The 20,074-nt window shown below is 41.1% G+C and overlaps 1 protein-coding gene across 1 annotated transcript in view; it reads left to right on the top strand.

Annotated features, from left to right (window-relative positions):
* Positions 1–20,074, top strand: part of Prkg2 (protein kinase cGMP-dependent 2) — a 93,671-nt gene that overhangs the window by 31,963 nt on the left and 41,634 nt on the right. The window contains exons 4-8 of the mRNA XM_052198536.1: positions 158–263; positions 4,064–4,127; positions 11,465–11,542; positions 12,777–12,871; positions 16,118–16,186. Of these exons, the coding sequence (XP_052054496.1) occupies positions 158–263; positions 4,064–4,127; positions 11,465–11,542; positions 12,777–12,871; positions 16,118–16,186 (412 nt within the window). The remainder of the gene's footprint in view (positions 1–157; positions 264–4,063; positions 4,128–11,464; positions 11,543–12,776; positions 12,872–16,117; positions 16,187–20,074) is intronic.

Consider the following 20,074-nt stretch of genomic DNA (forward strand, 5'->3'; position numbering starts at 1 on the left):
TGATAGAAAACTACCCGCAATCTCATTATTTCCTTTCATTTGCATGTTTAATTAATACATTTCCAATAAGTAAATGCTCACTGATTAACATTTTGGAATGATTTCTTTGTCTGGTGCTAAACACTGTTGTATTGTTTTCTTGAATTTTCTTTTAAAGCTATTACCAATGTTAAAACTTGGGCACTTGATAGAGAGGTTTTCCAGAATATTATGAGGAGAACAGCGCAAGCCAGGGATGAGGAGTACAGAAACTTCCTCAGAAGGTAAGAGTAACTGTGTGGCAGGAGAAGGCATGGCTGTTGGTACGCATGGTAATGATTTCCTTAATGGTCCCCCCTGCCCCCACCCCATTTAAGCAGTTTCTATAGTGTTAAAGCAAGGAGAAAAAAAAACTTTCTGTAAATGGCAGCAGATACTAAAACTTATTTCCTTTCTGTTAGCTTGTATGCTGAATTATTTTCTTGCTATTCCTTTTACTTTAGTATTGAAGTGGCCACGGTTTAAAAAAGTACACAAAAACACCCCCAAAAAAATTCACCCAAGTTTGCTCACTGGGCCTTGAAAAACATTTATGATCTCAGAGAGTACACCAAAAGGCTAATTCTTCTAATATTAATTTTAGTTTTCTTTATTACATTTTAAAATTGATTGATTGATTGATTGATTGATGGCATAAACACATACTCACAAGTGTGCTACATCATGTGTGGAGTCAGAGGACCACTTCCAGGCACGTGGGTCCGTGGAATCCAACCCTAGTGATCAGTCCAGGCTTCACAATCCTTTACACCCTGAGCCATTTCACCAGCCACACTTGGAATTTTAAGATTAATTTATTTTACTCTCCTTGCTTTTACAGGTGACATTACTTTTTCATTTGCAAAGCCATACTATCTTTAAGTAATTATTATTTGTAGCAGCTTAAAAAAACTTTGTTATTAAGTTGCCACAATGACATAGATACTAGGACATTTGACTTTGTGAAATGCCCTGGGCTGTGGCATCATGATTGAGTCAGTTTATAGAGAATCACATGTCTGTATAATTTCAAAAGCAAGCTTAAGGAGATAAACAGTAGTTTTGCATCTGAGAGTTTTGACGGCCTCTGGATTTGGGATACAGCATGTGATAAAATGCACTTAGGACAAGTGTATCAATAATTATCCATTATGTGACTTCCAAAAGTAAGCTTCCTGTTTTTCCTAAGTACCTTTTCCTAAGGTCTAATTAGTAATTTGATCTTCCTTAGCCTGTTGTGTTAGGGCTGTCTACACCTAACATTTAGTTGGGGACCATAGGCATATAAACACATTGACAATCAGCAGAACACAGCCAGTGTGCAGGTTCTTATAGAGCATCTCCCTGACATACCCTCGTAGAGACAATAATGACTCCTGGCAGAGAGCTGGAATAATGAGAAGCAGGTGTCTCATCTCTAGGTATAGCATACTTTAGCTGTCATGTGGTAGGATCTACCTAAATATAGGTGATCTCAAAATTCTGCAGCTGAAGGTCACAGATCAGCATTTAAAGTAAATAAGCTACACTTAGGGATGAGATTTTATTTTTTTAAATACAGGAATAAACCAGTGGCCACAGGGTGTACTTGACTGAGATAAAACACAAACTATTCTACAGAGTCATAATCCCCTTGGAACCTAGTGTGATCTGTCTTGAGTTAAAGAAGCCCAGCATGTATTCTTTTCTCCAACCTTCTTTTTGTTATTTCATTCATCCATTTAACAAATATTTATTTCCGGACACCAAACATTGTGGATTTGGTGGTGAACAAGGTAAGCCTGACCCCTGTCCACACAGAGGGGAGACGAACTGAGATTTTTCCTCATCTGTTTATCCACCACTCCCAAAGGTGACAGGCTTGCAGGTCATGGATCCTAGTTTGGACCAGAAGGAAAACCTTTATAAGTTTGTGAAAATTGAGTTCTAGTTTTTTTGTTTTGTTTTGTTTTTGTTGTTTTGTTTTGTTTTGTTTTCCATCTCAACAGGGAGGCACTACTCTGGGGTAACGCCATTTTTTTTCTTGTTTGTTTCATTTTATATAATAGGCTCTTTTTATATATGGAATGTAATGCACAAGGACTATGGTATACATGTCAATCGCAAAACCCCATAAAGCTAACAATCCCATTAGGAAATACATCCAAAGGAAATGAAATCAATATGTCGGAGGAGACATCTGTGTCTCCATGTTCTTTGCAGCACCATCCAGAATACCCAGGAGATGGATACAATCTAATTGACCATTAGCCATGAATGGATAAAGAAAATGTGGTACACATGAGGGAAGAATGTTTAACCGTAAAGAAAAAGATTAAAACTCGTTATTTGGGATGACATGACTCAAAGTGGGGAATGTTCTGTTTACTGAAATGGGCTAGGCGTGGACAGACAAGTACTGCATAATCGCACTCCCATGTAGGCTCTGAGAGAGAGAGTACATTGCATACATGTTGAGAGTGGAATGGTGCTTCCCAGATGCTTACAACAGCAATGGGAAAATGTTGACCAGCAGGTGCTAAGCTAGAGGTGGACGGGGAGTAACAAGTTGTGATGTCGCACCATAAGTAATTCATGTTTCAAAAAGCTGGGAGGAGGAATTCTGAGTGTTTTTGCCATAGGAAAATGATAAATTCTTAGAGGATATATGTTTACCCATATCTAAACATTGCACATACATATGCATGTATAGAAATGGTCCAAAGAACCTTATAAATATGTGCAATTTTATACACATATTTCAATCAGAATAAATTTAAATGAATGAATAATAAGTCTTATTATTATAAGTGAATGATAACATCATTATTATAAGAAGTGAAGTTAGGAATGTCCCCACGGTACCCATGGGCTCCAATGTCATCCCAGATGTCTGCCCCTCTCCTCTCCTCCTGCATTTGGAAGTTTAGTGACTATTCCATAGGTATTTTTTGTATTTATGGCTTGATTTAACCCATTTTGGACTTGATAAGAGTTGTGTTCTTTTTGCAACCCATTCTTTCCCTACCCATCACCATGCATTTACATGGTCTCCAGCTGGGCTCATGCCGGTGGGTCCCAATTCCAGTGCACCATTCTTATAGATCTCACATATGTTTTCTGGCCTAGTTCCCCATGCTACATGTGTGCAAGGATCTGCCTTCACAAGATTTAGTCATGCATTTTGGGAGAGGCATAATATTTCCTGTAAGGGTGTCAAATAGTAGATGGTAATAAAGAAATATTGTCTGTAGAAATGATATCAATGGTCTAAAAATGTGTAAAACAGAAAGAAATTGATTCAATAAAACAATCTAATATATAGATTAGTTAATCATGCTGAGAGAAATCCGTGATTTTTTTTTTTTAAATAAATGGTTTCACCACTCTATTTCAAATGTGCTTGTTACCTACCTCTGGAAACATTGATTTAAAAAGACAGCACAGTAAGATTAATAATCAAAGAATATGTCACTGGTAATTTTCATGTTCCCATGGGTTCGGTCTTTACCTAATTGCAAGGAGTTAGATGAAAATCTGATCTTCCATCTTGAATAGAGTAATTTACCTGGGCTATAAGAGACATGGAGAACTGGAAGCCAACACTTTTCCAGATACGAGTCACTTAGCAAACCAACAACAGTGTGGACTGGGTCCCCTGAGTGGGTGGGATGTGACTGTTCCCTTTGTGGAAATGACACCTTCATTTCTGTGCCCATGACAAATGCCTGGAATAGCACATATGAACCATTTCCCATTGTCAAGAAATTCTGTTATTTATGTGATTTCAATTATTTGAATGTTTACATGGGAAAAAGCTGAAGTGCATTATTATAATAGTATGCAAAAATAAGAATTTAGAATCCATATGAAATACATATTTTTCAAGGCATAATTAAGAGCTCGTTGTGGTGTTGTATGCCTGTAATCCTAGTTCTTAGAAGGCCAAAGCAGGGGAAATCATGAGTTCAGGGGTAGCCTTAGACTACATTGTGAGACTTTATGTCAAAAAAATATTTTAATTACAAAAAGATAATTAATTTAATATTTCTTTTTAATTTTTAAGTGTTTCCTTGTTGAAGAATTTACCTGAAGACAAACTAACCAAGATCATTGACTGCTTGGAAGTGGTAAGAAATTTTAAAGTGAAAAAGTATATATAAAATGCCATTAGATCTTAGAATCTAGTCATGTTATTAGTACTGTAAATGAATAAAGAGACACAGATGAGAGGACAGGAAAGCCAGAGGGCAGGAGCCAGGTCCAGTGGTGAGAACTCTTAGGCTAGCACACACTGAGATAAGCGGCCAGAAGGATTAAGGAGCCTTAGAACTTGCAGAGAGAAATTTGCATGTGTAAAGGGAAATTTGATTTACATATTTTAATCTTTTTAGTATATTTTATACAACTAATCTGCCTTACTCCAGAGGCATTTGATTTTTCTCCAATTAACATCACAATCCCTTGCAGAGTTTTCACAATATAAAGGAGTCAGTGAGGCGTAATTAGGAAGCGGGGGTACAGAAAGGGCATGCGGGTGCTGTGGGGGAGGTGCCCAGAAACCAGACCCTGAAGCAGTCAATACCCAGCCCTGTGGGCCGAGCAAAATACATACAAAGAGCTAGCTCTCGCTGAGTACTTCACCTATTCCAGTATCTAGAGGCAAATGACAGATTGGAAAGTGTTCAAAAGCTTATTCCTGGCATCCCCCAGATGGCTGGGTTTAGTTTAACACTCCTCAAGCCTTATTGTGAAAATTAAAAAAAAAAAAAAAAGATTTTATAACATACCTTATATTTTAAAGATGCACGTTTTATGTAAACCTCTTCAGATTTTGAAGATTACAACTCAAAGCAAATAGACCCTCTCACTCTCTCGGGGGTCCGTTCCGTTTCATTGAAACCAAAACGACCTTTGGGAAATTAGGAGGAGGGGATTGGTGGCAATATCAGGGCTGAGTGTGATGCTTAGACAGAGCTGCTTTCAGTGGGGACAAAGTAAAATTATCAAACAAACAAACAAACAAAAAACCACTCCATCTGTTGGCAAATTCATGCCCCTGTCATTCATAACATACAGTGTAAACACCTATGTGTTGAGAGAAGCAGGGACTATTTTATCCTAAACCTAAACAACACCAGTAATGTTTCCATGTATAGTCATGGAGTCCACTGAATCTTTTAGCAAGGACAGGCTGTGGTTACACCAAGCCTCACTTCCTGTCCCCTGGGACTTCAGATATGAAGTCAGCTTCAACAAGCCTGTGTTCTCTGCATTCCTTTGGGATTTTCCCAGTGTAACATAAACCAATCACAGATGTTACAAATTAATAATTCATCCCAATTTCTTAGGGTGTTTTCCTTCCATGCCAGAAAAGCCCTATATGTACATATTTTGTTGTTGTTGTTGTTAATAAAAAATCTGTTTTTAATATATTACTAATAGAGTGGTTTCACCAGGGAGGAATTCTGTGCTGACAGCAAATATGATAACTTTGCGTCATTAAAAATAAATGGTCAATTAGACGTATTTATAGCGGCCATAGGAAACAGTCACAGAATACATAGATGGGTCTCCAATCCAGTGTCAACTAGCACACAATTCAAGTTTGTAAACTTCATCTTCTAAAACACCCTAGGAAGGCTTGGTTACATCTTGGCCTCTGCAGACAGCAGCAGTGTATAAAGGGGCTCTTTATTCACACCTGGCAAACAAATGCATCCCTGTCATGCTGTGGAAATCCTCAGACGTGCAAGTGATTAGCAAGGCAGTCATGGGTCTGTTTAGTTCCGAGAAAAGTGTGCCATTTACAAAACAGACCCTCACCACAGTCAACCCCAGCGCGGGGAGTCCTGAAGAAGCACGGCTGAGATCTCAGAGGGCTGTCTCCCCAGTTTTTGAGAAAAGAAGTGTCTGAAAGGCTGCTTAGAGGCTCCTAGGGAAGGCTCTCTTTCTTTGTGGGGAGAAAGGTGGACCAGAGTTTCCTGTACCAAGCAGTATAGCTGGCAGGTTCCAAAGAAAGCAGGACTAATTCTGGTGCCCTTTAGCATGGCAAAGCACGCGGCTGTCAGGCTCACTCAGTACCTGTGCCCCTTGAAGCTCTTCTCACCTTGGCCTCTTAACCTCTCCAGGCCAGAGGCAGGGCTTCCGGGGCGGGACTTTAAGGGCGGGGCTTCCCTTCTCCCAGTTTCCCATTCCTATGCAACCTTGCCATTTAGGCAACTGGCTCTTTTCTCTTTTGATCTTTATTCTCTCCCTCTCCCTCTCTGTCTCACCCTCCCCCCCTTTCCCCTCCCCAGCCCCTCCCCTTCCCCTTCCTCTCCCTATGAGCATCCCCTTCCCCATTCCCCTCCCCCTTCCCCTCCCCCTCTTTCTGTCCCTCTCTCCTCCCTCTCCCTCGCTGCCTCCCTCACTGCCTCCCTCCTGCGCATGCGTTCTCTCTCTCTCTCTCTCTCTCTCTCTCTCTCTCTCTCTCTTTCTCTTTCTCTTTCTCTCTCTCTCTGTCAGCTCCTGGTGTGCCCTCTCTTGCCTTTCTTCTCCTCTTTGTTCACTCTCTCTGCTTTCAAGGCCCGGTTTGGTTTTTGTTAGTCTACTGCTTTCTCTCCTCACCCTGGATTCTTCCAGATGCCCTTGGCCGTGCTCTCCCTCACTTTTACAATGAAACCTGTCTCCTCTCTCATACCTAGAAATGATCATGTCCTCATTTTCATTCAGATCCTTTGTGTTTAAGACATAGATTGTGAACACCAACACCACGTGGCCCTGATGATTCAGTTTTTTATCAGCTTTCTTGAACACAGGTCTCCCCGAGCATTGAGCTGAGGAGGCAGCCACCTTCTGGAAGCCCCTGCTGACATGCTGACCAGAACACCAGTAGGGATAACAGCTCATGGTAACTGCTATGCTTTAGGGTTTATCTAATAACAGCCGTAAGGAGGATGCAGGTTTGGAGTGGTGGTAACCATGGATGATAAGGAAAACTCTCATGTGCCCTGTGTGTCTAGGCAGTCATGAAGAAGGCAGGAGAGGCAAGCGTGTCTGCTTCCATGTCAGCAACAAGGCAAAGCATGGAATTTGTGTAGGGCAGAGCTCTAGAATCCGACCCTGTGGCCCTTGGCACTGATACCCTGATGCCCACCTCTGCACTTTTCCCAGAGCTCCTATTGTGGCAGGGGAGGTGGGGCACACTCATGCAAATGCCTTTATCTTCTGCAGATCTGGGTTGCCGATAGAACGGCAGATACCCAGGTACTGCCCTTCACGTCATACTGAGTCAGAAACTGGCAGAGAATGCCAATTCACAGTTTTAGCATTTCACCAGTGGGATTCTTACGCTCATTACGGTTTGAGAAGTACTGAGGTGTAAAAACGGATTGCGAAACCCGCTTTGTGAAGTGTGCCACGGTCCGCCTCTTCCTTCCTGGGATTTCTACTTTAAACCATGTTTGGCAAAGTCTAGACTTTGTGTGTGTGCTCTATGTAGTTCGGGAGAGTGTTTTCTGTGTGCTACACGTACTTTGGGTGAGTGCTCTGTGTGTGTGATGTGTAGCCCGGGTGAGTGTGCAGGTGTGGACAAGTGTATGTACAAATGTAAGGAGGTCAGAGGGCAATCAGTGGGTGTCATTCCTCAGGCACCAACCCCCATTTTCTCTTGAACGGAGTCTCACATTGGCCTGAATGCATAGATTAGACTAAGCTGGCTGCCCGGTGAGTCCTAAGACTCTACTAGCCTTTGCCTCTCTAGTGCTAGGATTACAACAAACATTCCCATACTGAGTTTTCAAACATATGGATTCTGGGGATCAAGCTCAGGTACTCATGCCTGCGTAAGAGCACCTTACTGTCTGAACTATCTCTCCAGCTCTATAAACAGGTTTTGAGAATAGTTGTACATGTGTGCTTTTACATATGTGTGCACATGTATGTGTGTGTGTGCATGTATGTGTGTTACATCGTGCCCATCAACACTTCTCTGCAATGGAGGTTTGTAGCACAAACTCTACATAGTGAGGAACTCTGGGTTTTGACTTTCCTCCATCACTCTGGAGTTTCTTCCCAGTTCTTATGCTTTCCGTATAGAAACTCAATTTCTTGCCTTTTGTCACATCAGCACAAAAGGCATGTCTTCCTTATAACGAAAAGTGATGTCTGTGGGGGCCACCGCCCACTTGTATTGTTGTCTAGACAGCTCTCAAATTCATTTCCTTTTTTAAATATTTTTCACGCTTGTTACGTCTCTGGGCTTCTAGGCATCTTCCTTTAAAGACTCCTTTTCAGATTGTGGGCTGCAGATCATTACTAGTTCACGGAAGCGATTTGGTGGAACAGTTTTGCAAAATCAAAGGAGCAAGTGTAGCTATGGTTTCTAAGATGGTTTATATTTTACATAAGTGTCTATGTGTGTGTACCTTTATGGGTATGTCGAGCAAACATGTGAAGCGAACTCCTTATTACAGGGAAAATGCTAGAAAACTGACTCTGCATGGGGCAGAGTCTGTGGCTTCTTGGTGTTCTAAGGGACCCTTTGCGATGTGACCGCGGGGCAGTCGCTGCACTGTTCGCTCTTCTCTTTTTGGTTGCGGTGGCCACCCTGGCCTGACTGGCTGCATTCCCCAGTTGACAAATACTGGGCAGTCTAGCATCACAGCCAGTTCTCACCACCATATATTTTTGGTCTGACCTATTTCCACAGCCTTTCCTGATCCATGAGTTACTGCCGACACACTGGGAGGGATTATTTGCCTTCCCTCCATGGTTTGAGGTGACAAAGAGCCATTTCTGGGATGGTTCCACAGGGGAAGCTGCCCTTTGAGAAATAATAAGGCTCTTTCTCCATGTTCCTTTTCAAGCTTGTTCCTTCTGAACTTGCTGGTTGTCAGGAATTAAGACCACATCTCTGTACGTGTAAGAGGTTTTGTAATAGTCCAAGAACTGCCTGTCAGCCTGTCAGAAATGTCTCATCTCATTTCTACTCCACGTGTGCTTGATGGGGGCTGAGATCAGGGTCAGGGTAAGGGACATCCTCAGCCATGGTCCACCTGGCAGGACATAGCCACTTTACTGAAGCGATTGATATTTTAATTAGTCACAGAAGGAGGACACCTTGGATCGCAGGGGTGTGGTCATTCCTAAAGGCCATTCCTCAAGGGTCATAGCTATTGCCACTGTAAAGCTCCATAGAGAAGACTTCTGAGAAATATGAAATAAGAAAAAACAAAGAGTTGGGCTAAGTGAAGTGAATGTAAAATCCCATTGTGTAAGTCAGAATTAATTAATCTCTCATTCATAGACCCATCCGGGGAGGGGGAGCATACTAAGTTCACCCGGCCATCTGGGGATGTAAACTGATGGCCATTTTGCCATCTTCATTTAGCAAATGTTTTTCAAGGTCCCTCTAGGCCATGCCATTAGGGATGTGCACATGACATGGGTCTGGCTTGGAGAGTGAGATGCATTGCCTCTGCCTTAATCTTTAGGACATAATTTCACCATATGGTTAATATTAACAACAGAAGCATCACTTCCCCCGGTAGCCATAGATGACTCTGAGAGCCAGCTTGCATTCTTGTCACAGAAATTAAGTCACTAGGTTCCTGATATGTGCCAAAAATTCTACCATCTAATACATGAACATTCTACTGCACCCTCAGACAATGCTAGGTGAAGAAGAGCAAATTGAGGTCCAGAGATGTGGCTGTAAAACACATACCACAGTCCCTTTCCTTAATATATCAGTTATTAAATAAACATTTACTGTGTTTAAGATGTTTCCAGTGTTTCAGAAAACATTGTCTTATGGAAATATACAGACTTGAACTCACATACAGCCACACCCAATCCCTTGTTGGCTAGATGGGCTGAATGTAATTACAGAAGAGAATCATTGAAAGAAGCCCTTGAAAGAAGAGAATCATTCTATGTGGAACCAGAAGTGGAAACTAGGGGGAGAGTCCATGAGTAAGAATCCCACATGCCATCTTGTTCTAAGATGTCAAGGGGACTGTGTCAGGCAGAGGCCTTCAAGAGCTCAGAGCAGCCTTGCTGACTCTCCACTGACAGCTGAGAGGGAAATACCACCTTCCCCACAAGCGAGTTCAGCCAGCCATAACAGTGAACTGGAAGCAGATTTCCTGTACCTGGAGGTTTCAGGATGCAATGCAGTCCCTACTAATACCTCAAACTCAATCTTGAAAGACCTTAAGCAGCTACTCTCCTCTGTCCTTGGGCTTTCTGATCTGCAGAAACATTAAGCTAACCAAAGGGAGTTGTTCTAAGCCACTAGGTCTGGGCTTGTTAGTTTTAGAAGCTACAGAAAGCTAACACACTTCTATAGCTTTGAAGGTTCTCAGCTGATCTATTCATTTAAAAGCAATTCCATGTAGAACTGGGCTTAGGTTCTGGTTCTTTTTGCTTTATGTGTCTTTCTGAGAGATGTTGAAATGTCTAATTGAGTGTATACAATGCTACAAGAATAAAAGGTTTATTCATTGATGTGAGGAGTAATATCCAGTCCATAAAGATTTGTTCAATTATATTTTGGTCATTTTGCTTAAATGAGTAGGAAGCTTTTGAAAAGCAAACACATTAAAGTAGATTTAGTTTAGAACTTATTTTCCAGTCTAAAGGAAACAAGTGAGTGAAATTATGTTGTCAGTTTTGTTATAGACATTATTAAGAAATCCATCTTACTTCTCTGAATTGAGACAGCCTCAAACTAAGCATAGAGGGGGGTGGTCAATGCCATCTGTCTGCATCCCGTGATGCCAGGTTGCTCTTTCCCTCTGACAAGTGGATACTTCTTTGTTTGCCAAGAATTCTCAAATCGCACAACTATGTGTGAAAGACAGAGAAATTAATACAAACAGAGAAGGAAGTGATCATTGGCAGTTTCACTAAATCAACACTAAAGCCAGAATCGGCACATGTAGGTTCTAATGTTGCCGGGACCTTCTGATGAAGACCCTTCATCAGAAACAATGCACACAGCACAGCTACCTGTCGTGTATACGAATGCTTTCTAGGTGGTGGTGTTCCACAGAGAGTTAGAAACAGGGGCTGACTTCCCTCATACCCACTGGCAGTATTTTCAAGCTATCGTGCAATCATGTTCTCCTTTCTGAACCTTTGACCTACTCTTTAGACAGTTACTACACATTGCAGTTCAGTCAGAGGTGAGATCACACTGTATCCCTCTGGCTGTTGTCTTGTTCTCTCTTCTCACCATATTACCGCCCTCTGTAACTGAAAGTGAATATTGCAAGTAAAGGTTCTCCAAGAAAAGATAAGAACAAGCACAAATATCCTAGCTGATCAATACATCAACACTCTTTAATTTTTACCACGGCATTCATGACAGGTAGGGTAAGCTCACAGTCCATCTATACTTACACAAAGGCTGTTTCCTGTATGTCTTCAGTCATAGGCACCGACTTGATCTGATGTTGTATGTTTTTCTTCATCCCAATAGGAATACTATGACAAAGGAGACTATATCATCAGAGAAGGAGAAGAAGGGAGCACCTTTTTCATTTTGGCAAAAGGAAAGGTAAATTCTTAAGGAAAAAAAAAAAAAGAAAAGACCTGTGCTGGGTTCAATGCACTGACAGTGTGGTGGTGTTTTGTGTGCCTGTGGAGGAAGCCCTGGACAGAAAGGGTAATGAGACATCTCTGTCAGAGTCTCTGCATTTCTCTCAGAGGCCCATATGTGGAGATGAGTGTATGGAATACTCCTGATTGACCATAGATGACATAGTGCCTTGTTAGTTACTATGCACAGGTTACTTCATGTTCTGTGGAAGCCTTCCTGCGTGTAATGTCTATAGTGGCCGGTTTATTTCTAGAGCCCCTTTTAAAAAAGAGCATCTGATTGACAGCCAGCCTAATGGCCAAGAATGGGCCTAAAGATGCTATGATGTAACAGGTGTGATGAGAAGTTCAGGAAAATGAGCTCAGCAGGCAACATCTCATTCCTCGAGAGAATTCTGGCTAATAAATGAATTGCATCTCAAAATATTACTATCAATGACAAACTCTAGCCAATGTGAAACAATGCCTGGTAACATATTAAAGAGGACAATTCTAGCTCAAAGAGAGAACATTGTAAGTTTGAATTTCCGTGCTGTACCCTCCTAGCCTGTGGTTCCCTTTGAAAATGGACACTGGGCTGTGAGCCTTTCTACAGCATCATTTCACATTGCCTTGGAGGTCCATATGACATAACCTACCTGTGGACAAATTTCAGACGACTCTGGATTAAGTCACCAAGTCTGTTAGAATTTTTGAAGCAACAAAAATCCTTATAAGACTAAGATTGGTTGCCTCCATGATCTCTCTCTCAGAAAGGGTCACTGGATTTACATTCTTAAAATTGTCCTTTGGAGTCAGGCCTAGCTGTGCACATCTTTAATCCCAGCACTTGGGAGGCAAAGGCAGGCAAATCTCCAAGTTCGAAGCCAGCCTGGTCTACATAGTGAGTTCCAGGACAGCCAGGGCAACAAAAAGATACCCTGCCTCAAAAATCAAAATAAATAAAAATGCAAATACAAACTAACTTTGGGAGGTGATTTGAATGGTTGGTTTGGGAAGAGATTCTCCTGCCCCAGAAGGTTGTCTCTTACCTGCCTGAATCAGAGCAGAGTGGAATGTGTCATCCTGACCACTGTACCACTAACGCAGCCTCTTTCCCCTCCTTCAGACAGTTCTGTGAGTTTGTGTGGTGGCTGTGCATTCAGACTCCTTGTTTACTCTGATGCCTGCTTTGAATGTTTCTCTTTGTCCAGGTGAAGGTCACACAGAGCACGGAGGGTCATGATCAGCCACAGTTGATCAAGACCCTGCAGAAGGGAGAGTACTTCGGAGAAAAGGCTCTGATCAGGTGAGTCCATGGATCCAGGCGTCACGCTCAGACACAAGGCTTTTTACCCACACGTTAATTTTGCACAGGAAGAAATTGGAAAGTCTTACATCAGTAAGATCAAGATGGTGTTAGATTAACTCTTAGTTTAAAAACATTAGCAAAAGAGTGTAAAGTGAGGTAATTATTAACCTAATGATGTTAGAGCAAGGTATTATGATGCTGTGGTTTGCAAAAGTATCCTGCTCAACAATTTACTTTTCTTTTCTTTTTCTTTTTCTTTTCTTTTCTTTTCTTTTCTTTTCTTTTCTTTTCTTTTTTTTTTTTTTTTTTTTTTTTTTTGAGACAGGGTTTCTCTGTATAGCCCTGGCTGTCCTGGAACTCACTCTGTAGACCAGGCTGGCCTTGAACTCAGAAATCTGCCTACCTCTGCCTCCCAGAGTGCTGGGATTACAGGCGTGTGCCACCACCACTCGGCTAGCAATTTACTTTTTTATTAAAATGTGAGAAGAGAGCTGACAAGAAGGGCCAGTGGGTGGAGGAGCTTGCAGTCAAATCTAAGGACCTGAGTTTGATCCCCAGGAACTGCATGGTAGAGGGAGAGAACTGACTCCTCTAGATTGTCCTCTGACTTCCATATGTCTTACAAACACACACACACACACACACACACACACACACACACACACAAACTGAAAAGAATTTTTTAAAAAAGTCACAACTTTTCTCACACTGGGTATCTTTAAAACATCACATCAAAAATAATTTTTAGGAACTTTCTTATGAGCTTGATTTGCAAGTCTTAACATCAGCTCAAAATAGTGCACTTAAAATTTCTGTGTGACCTGTCTCTCCTTTGAAGTATAAGCTTATTTATAATTGACCTGTGTTATGGAAATATGTTTTTGAAAGCTGATAAATGGCTGGAGAGAAATTTCATCCTTCTTCAAACAAACAAACAAACAAACAAACCCCACATCTAAAGAAATGATTTTTCTAAATAAAAATAGCTTATAAAATAACAAGATAGAGTTCAGAGAAAGACACCTTTTGGGAGTAACATGTTTTTAAGTGAATGATTCAGAGTTATTTAGGAATCTCTTCAATTTTATATTGCCACCAAATGGTTTTAGTGAACATTTGTGTTTGAAGAAAAGAGTTATTAAATAACAGGTTCTTTCTGCTCTGTCTTCTTCGCTTTTACCATGAAACTCCCATTCTGCTCAAAAGCATGACAGGCTGCATAATCACAGCAGGAGGGAAAGCGCTCAAAATTGCCGAGAGACACATCTGATTATCTAAAATTCTTACATCTCTTGTTTTTCAAAGAAAGCTCAAATAATAAAACATAATAAATTGGTCTTTTGCTATTATGTAAGCAATTTCAAAGCAGAATTTAAAGGCAGGCTGAGTTTTTCTTTCTTAATTTCTATCTGATAATGAACTTACTTTGATAATAATGAAATTATCTTTTTTCTGCACTATCATAATTATCTTCCCATGTTCAAGCAAAACAAATAAACTTTGCAGATTCGAAAAGGTCTATAAATGGAGTATATAGATATTAAGTTTCTCTTGAGAGGTAGCTTGCTCTCTGGTTTTGCCTGGCCTGAAGTAATTTGTGCTGTCTGTTGCAGCCAACCAATTACAGTTCTTTTCCTATTGGAAACATGAGGATTTATGTTTAACTTAGACAACTAGCTCCTCAGTGCGTCTGAAAGCACAAAGCTAAAACAAATGGGAAGGAAATGTTGATACAAATATTTTTTCCTTTTTTTTTTGCACATTTTTATAACCCTACTTTTTAGTGCTAGAGACAGCAGCTCTTGGTCTTGCTTCTATTTTATGATTTCAAAATGACATTAAATGGTCTCAGGAGTTCTTTCAGAATTTTATTCTTAAACATAAATCTGTGGCACTTAACATACAGTTACTTTAAAGGCACATGTGGGACCCTGTGGTAGTGTGTGCCGAGAATGATCTTTGTGACAATGGTGGAGGCCACAGGTAAAGCCAATGCCTTAAGCATTCGTTCCCTTGCTCGGAACTCACACCCCAAGGTCATGTCCATGCCTGTGTCTGTGTGAGCCCATACATGCTTGGTTCTCTCTGCTCCATTCCTGTTTCTACCACTACTCACACCTCCGTCTCTGGGTCTGCTTTTAATTACACGTGTAAACCGATCCAAAGATGCCTCTGACTAAAACTCCCTGAGGCTCAATTATTTTCACTGATAGCCTCTAGCAGTAACCCTATAAACTGAAGACAAACTGCAAATGGTCTTCGGATGTCATCTAGAAAGAGAGGGAGCTAGCTCCTTGGGCACACAAGAGATGGGCTGCCTGAGTTTTCTCTGTTCTCCCACTAAGGACATAAGAAGGAACACATGGTTGGTATGTTTAATGAAATTGTCCAGAGCTGTCCCTGTGATGCCCACATTTTGTTGGAACTCCTAGGTTACTAAGTGAGTCTCCGTGCACTGGATACTATGTCTGTGCCTTTCATTAGACTCTAATTTATAATTAATAGAGGGAGAAAAACAGTCCATAAGTCAACATGAGGAAATACTTTACCCGATTCTTGGCCCATCAATATTACTTAGGCAATTACACTGCCTTCCGCTCATCACATCTAAGAGACCCATGGTAAGAGTCTGTATTCCATTATGTACAAGAGAGGTAGCAGTGCTAATTATGCCATGGTTCATCTTCAAGAGATACTAATTTCAGAGATTTTCCTGAGGGGGGGAATATCCATTTTATATCCTACGACGTGAAAATGTTTCAGGATGCAGTTAATCTGTTGCTATGACTCTGTGCACGCAAACCTGGATTCCATTTTAACTGCCTTGCTGTAGGGTATGACTTGTCCATTTCCCGGTATATTTTCTCTGATCTGTTGGTCTCTGTGCTGCCTCCTTGCTCATTTGCAATTTTCCCTTGAGAGGGGAAAGCTCTTCTATTCTGACTGTGACAAACACAAATGAGATTCCACATCACAGCTGGTGACTCTTCCACACTCGCTCCCTGTACAGTCACCTTCCCTGAATTCTTTGTGTACATAACCTTTATTGGGACACATTTCAAATCCATTTCTTAGAAGGGTTGGATATAAAATACTGTGTTCTTAAAAAAAAAAAAATCCACTGTAGTCTTTGGATGGTTTAGCTGCTGGGTGTGAATTTGCATGAAGTTGTAGGTTCCCTAACCAAACAGACTTTAAATTTCTAATTGTGGTGAAAGCTGACTTCCCCTTTTCTGTTTGCAGTGATGACGTCAGATCAGCCAATATAATTGCGGAAGAAAATGATGTTGCGTGCCTCGTGATAGATCGAGAGTGAGTGTCCCAGTGTTGGAGAAGGCAGGCACCTGTTACTTTCGAAGGCTTGGCATCTGTTACTCCGGGGCCCTCTCTGTTTTCAGATTCATCACCACTTGGAAATGCTGGCCAATGCTCAGCTGCAAGTACATGCCATTAAAATTCATGAGCAGGAACCAATCGGGCCTTCTGATCAGAGTCTGTCTCTGCGGTGGCAGATGCTGGCAGGCTAAATATTTTGTGTGCAAAGTTGATACATAATTATCAGCAATTGACTGATTTAAATTCTGTGTCTTTCAGGGAACAGGGGTTTGTTAGTGCTTTTATGGATTTATTTGTGAGTCTGTGGGTTGGCCATATGAGTGCAGGTATCCAAGGAGACAAGAAGAGCACCAGATCCTTAGAGCTGGGGCTACAGTATGTTGTGATCCACTGATGTGGCTTCTGGGAACCAAATATGGGTTCTTTATAAGAACAGCTAACTGTTGAGCCATCTCCCCAGCCCTACGAAGTAAAAAATAGTAACTAATTAGTTCTCATTCCAGAGAGGCAGGGCCATCTCTAGTAATTTTTAATAATATGGACCAATATTGACATCAGTCTTAGGTTATTCTTTAAAAATAAGCTTCGCTTTATATCCTGTTCTACTTCAAAGCCCATTTTTACCTGGATCCTTGGACCCTTCATTGATCAGTTAAATATTCACTGCCTATGTAGCTAGTCCAAAGAATACACCTCACGTAAACAAAATTCGAACCATTGTCTATGTAAGCCATAGTGTCATCAAAGAACTGAGAGATACTCCTCTGGAATATTAACAAAATCAGTAAAATGGCAAGGTATAACAGTGGAATGTGGTCAGTGGCTGATTGTCTATTCCATTTACTGAACGTGGACCTAGTTGTGAAACACTGGGAAGGTTAGAACACTCATCAGGGAAAGTTTCAAATACTGAAAAATAGAATGACCTCGTCAACTTCCTAATGCAAGTCAGTCAGTCGTCAAGGCATGGCTAATCTATAGCCCGTCCACAGATCCATGCCCTCTTGAGAACACATTCAAGGAAATTTAAAATCCCTAATTATTTTGTCTACAGATTTCCCTATTGTCTCTAAGAGCCTGATGCTTTATGTAAATGGCACAATCCTAGTGTCAACATACATAAAAAGTTAACTGCAATTTTAACACTTCTCCAAGCTATTCTGATTTTTCCTGCAGATAAGACAAGTGAACCTAAGTAGGTTACAGGTCTTCTCCCTCGGTGCCCTCTGTGATAGGAAATCTACTGCCCAGATTTCCTGACTGATTTCAGCATCTTGCCACCATTCCCCAGGGCTCCCGTAGCATCTGATCAGAGAAGCGATCATGAAGCCTTGGGGGTGGGAAGGGCTTTATTTTGTTTTTAATTGTGGAAAGGGGTCTTGAGACGGGACTTTTTCTAAGCAAAGAGAAAAGGTAGAAGTCACTCCAGGGGAAGTAAACCTAAAAAGGCACAGGGATGAGAAAGTGCAAAATGTACTCCAGTGCAAACAATTCCTGGATGACAGCTGTCAGATAGAAAATGTATTCGTTCAATAGAATGCCACCAACAAATTTGCTTTTTATGACTTTCTTTAAAAATATGCGCATGCGCTGAGAACCATAAGCTGTGTTTTAATGGCTCCGGGAGCACCGACCTGTGGGAAAACAGATGAGTGAACTTCATTTATAATCACATATGTCAGAGAGAGTCCCTCAGAGTCTACGAAAAATGTGATAATTTGTGTCCTTTACAAGTCTAACTTACACGCATATTAATGAGGGTGAGAAGTTCATGCAACACAATGAAAGGTGTAACATTCTGTACATCAGGGGTGAGACAGATGAACCCTGAAGTACACAGGTTGATCGACAACCTAGATGTCTGTGGTCATCAGGGTTCTGTAAATCTGAGTGACGGCTCATCACCCTGTGAACACTATTCCACTTTAGATGATACATGATAGATGATTCTTTTTTTTTTTTACGATTATTATTATTATTTTTATTTTTATTTTTTTAAATTTTATTCGATATATTTTTATTTACATTTCAAATGATTTCCCCTTTTCTGGTTCCCCACTCCCTGAAAGTCACATAAGCCCCCTTCCCTCCCTCTGTTCTCCCACCCATCCCTTCCTACTTCCCTGTTCTGGTTTTGTCTTATATTGCTACACTGGGTCTTTCCAGAACTAGGGGCCACTCCTCCGTTCTTCTTGTACCTCATTTGAAGTGTGGATTATGTTTTGAATATTCCAGTTTTCGGAGCTAATATCCACTTATTAGTGAGTGCATACCATGATTGATCTTTTGAGACTGGGTTACCTCACTTAGTATATGATGTTCTCCAGCTCCATCCATTTGCCTAAGAATTTCATGAATTCATTGTTTCTAATGGCTGAATAGTACTCCATTGTGTAGATGTACCACATTTTTTGCATCCATTCTTCTGTTGAGGGATACCTGTGTTCTTTCCAGCTTCTGGCAATTATAAATAGGGCTGCTATGAACATAGTGGAACATGTATCCTTATTACATGCTGGGGAATCCTCTGGGTATATGCCCAGGAGTGGTATAGCAGGATCTTTTGGAAGTGACATGCCCAGTTTTCTGAGGGACTGCCAGACTGATTTCCAGAGTGGTTGTACTAATTTGCAACCCCACCAGTAGTGGAGGAGTGTTCCTCTTCCTCCACATCCTCGCCAACATCTGCTGTCTCCTGAGTTTTTAATCTTAGCCATTCTGACTGGTATAAGGTGAAATCTCAGGGTTGTTTTGATTTGCATTTCCCTGATGACTAGTGAAGTTGAGCATTTTTAAAGATGTTTCTCTGCCATCCGAAGTTCTTTACGTGAGAATTCTTTGTTTAACTCTGCACCCCATTTTTTAATAGGGTTATCTGGTTTTCTGGGGTCTAACTTCTTGAGTTCTTTGTATATATTGGATATTAGCCCTCTATCTGATGTAGGGTTGGTGAAGATCTTTTCCCAATTTGTTGGTTGCCGATTTGTCCTTTTGATGGTGTCCTTTGCTTTACAGAAACTTTGTAATTTTATGAGGTCCCATTTGTCAATTCTTGATCTTAGAGCACAAGCTATTGGTGTTCTGTTCAGGAACTTTCCCCCTGTACCAATGTCCTCAAGGGTCTTCCCCAGTTTCTTTTCTATTAGCTTCAGAGTGTCTGGCTTTATATGGAGGTCCTTGATCCATTTGGATTTGAGCTTAGTACGAGGAGACAAGGATGGATCAATTCGCATTCTTCTGCATGCTGACCTCCAGTTGAACCAGCACCATTTGTTGAAAAGGCTATCTTTTTTCCATTGGATGTTTTCAGCCCCTTTGTCCAGGATCAAGTGGCCATAGGTGTGTGGGTTCATTTCTGGATCTTCAATCCTGTTCCATTGATCCGCCTGCCTGTCACTGTACCAATACTATGCAGTTTTTAACACTATTGCTCGGTAATATTGCTTGAGGTCAGGGATACTGATTCCCCCAGAATTTCTTTTGTTGTTGAGAATAGTTTTAGCTATCCTGGGTTTTTTTTTGTTGTTCCAGATGAATTTGAGAATTGCTCTTTCTAACTCTATGAAGAATTGAGTTAGGATTTTGATGGGTATGATAGATGATTCTTGATTCCTCTAGTTATGACTGAAGGAATAGATTAGACTCCAGCAACAGAACCTTTCAGGACACTCTGTAGACTTTAATCATATTGAGTGATACAGTTTTGTTTCTACAACACCCACCTTACCAACCTCCTGTTAGCCTCATGATCACGGAAGGATGTCCTTTGTACATGGTAACTGCAGAGCCAGTGTCTGCCGCAGTCCTTGGCATATGAGAAGTGCCCACCAGATGGTGGCCTGACACAGGCTGACATACGCTGAA

The sequence above is a fragment of the Apodemus sylvaticus genome, chromosome 11, assembly GCF_947179515.1.
Source record: "Apodemus sylvaticus chromosome 11, mApoSyl1.1, whole genome shotgun sequence".
Taxonomy (NCBI): domain Eukaryota; kingdom Metazoa; phylum Chordata; class Mammalia; order Rodentia; family Muridae; genus Apodemus; species Apodemus sylvaticus.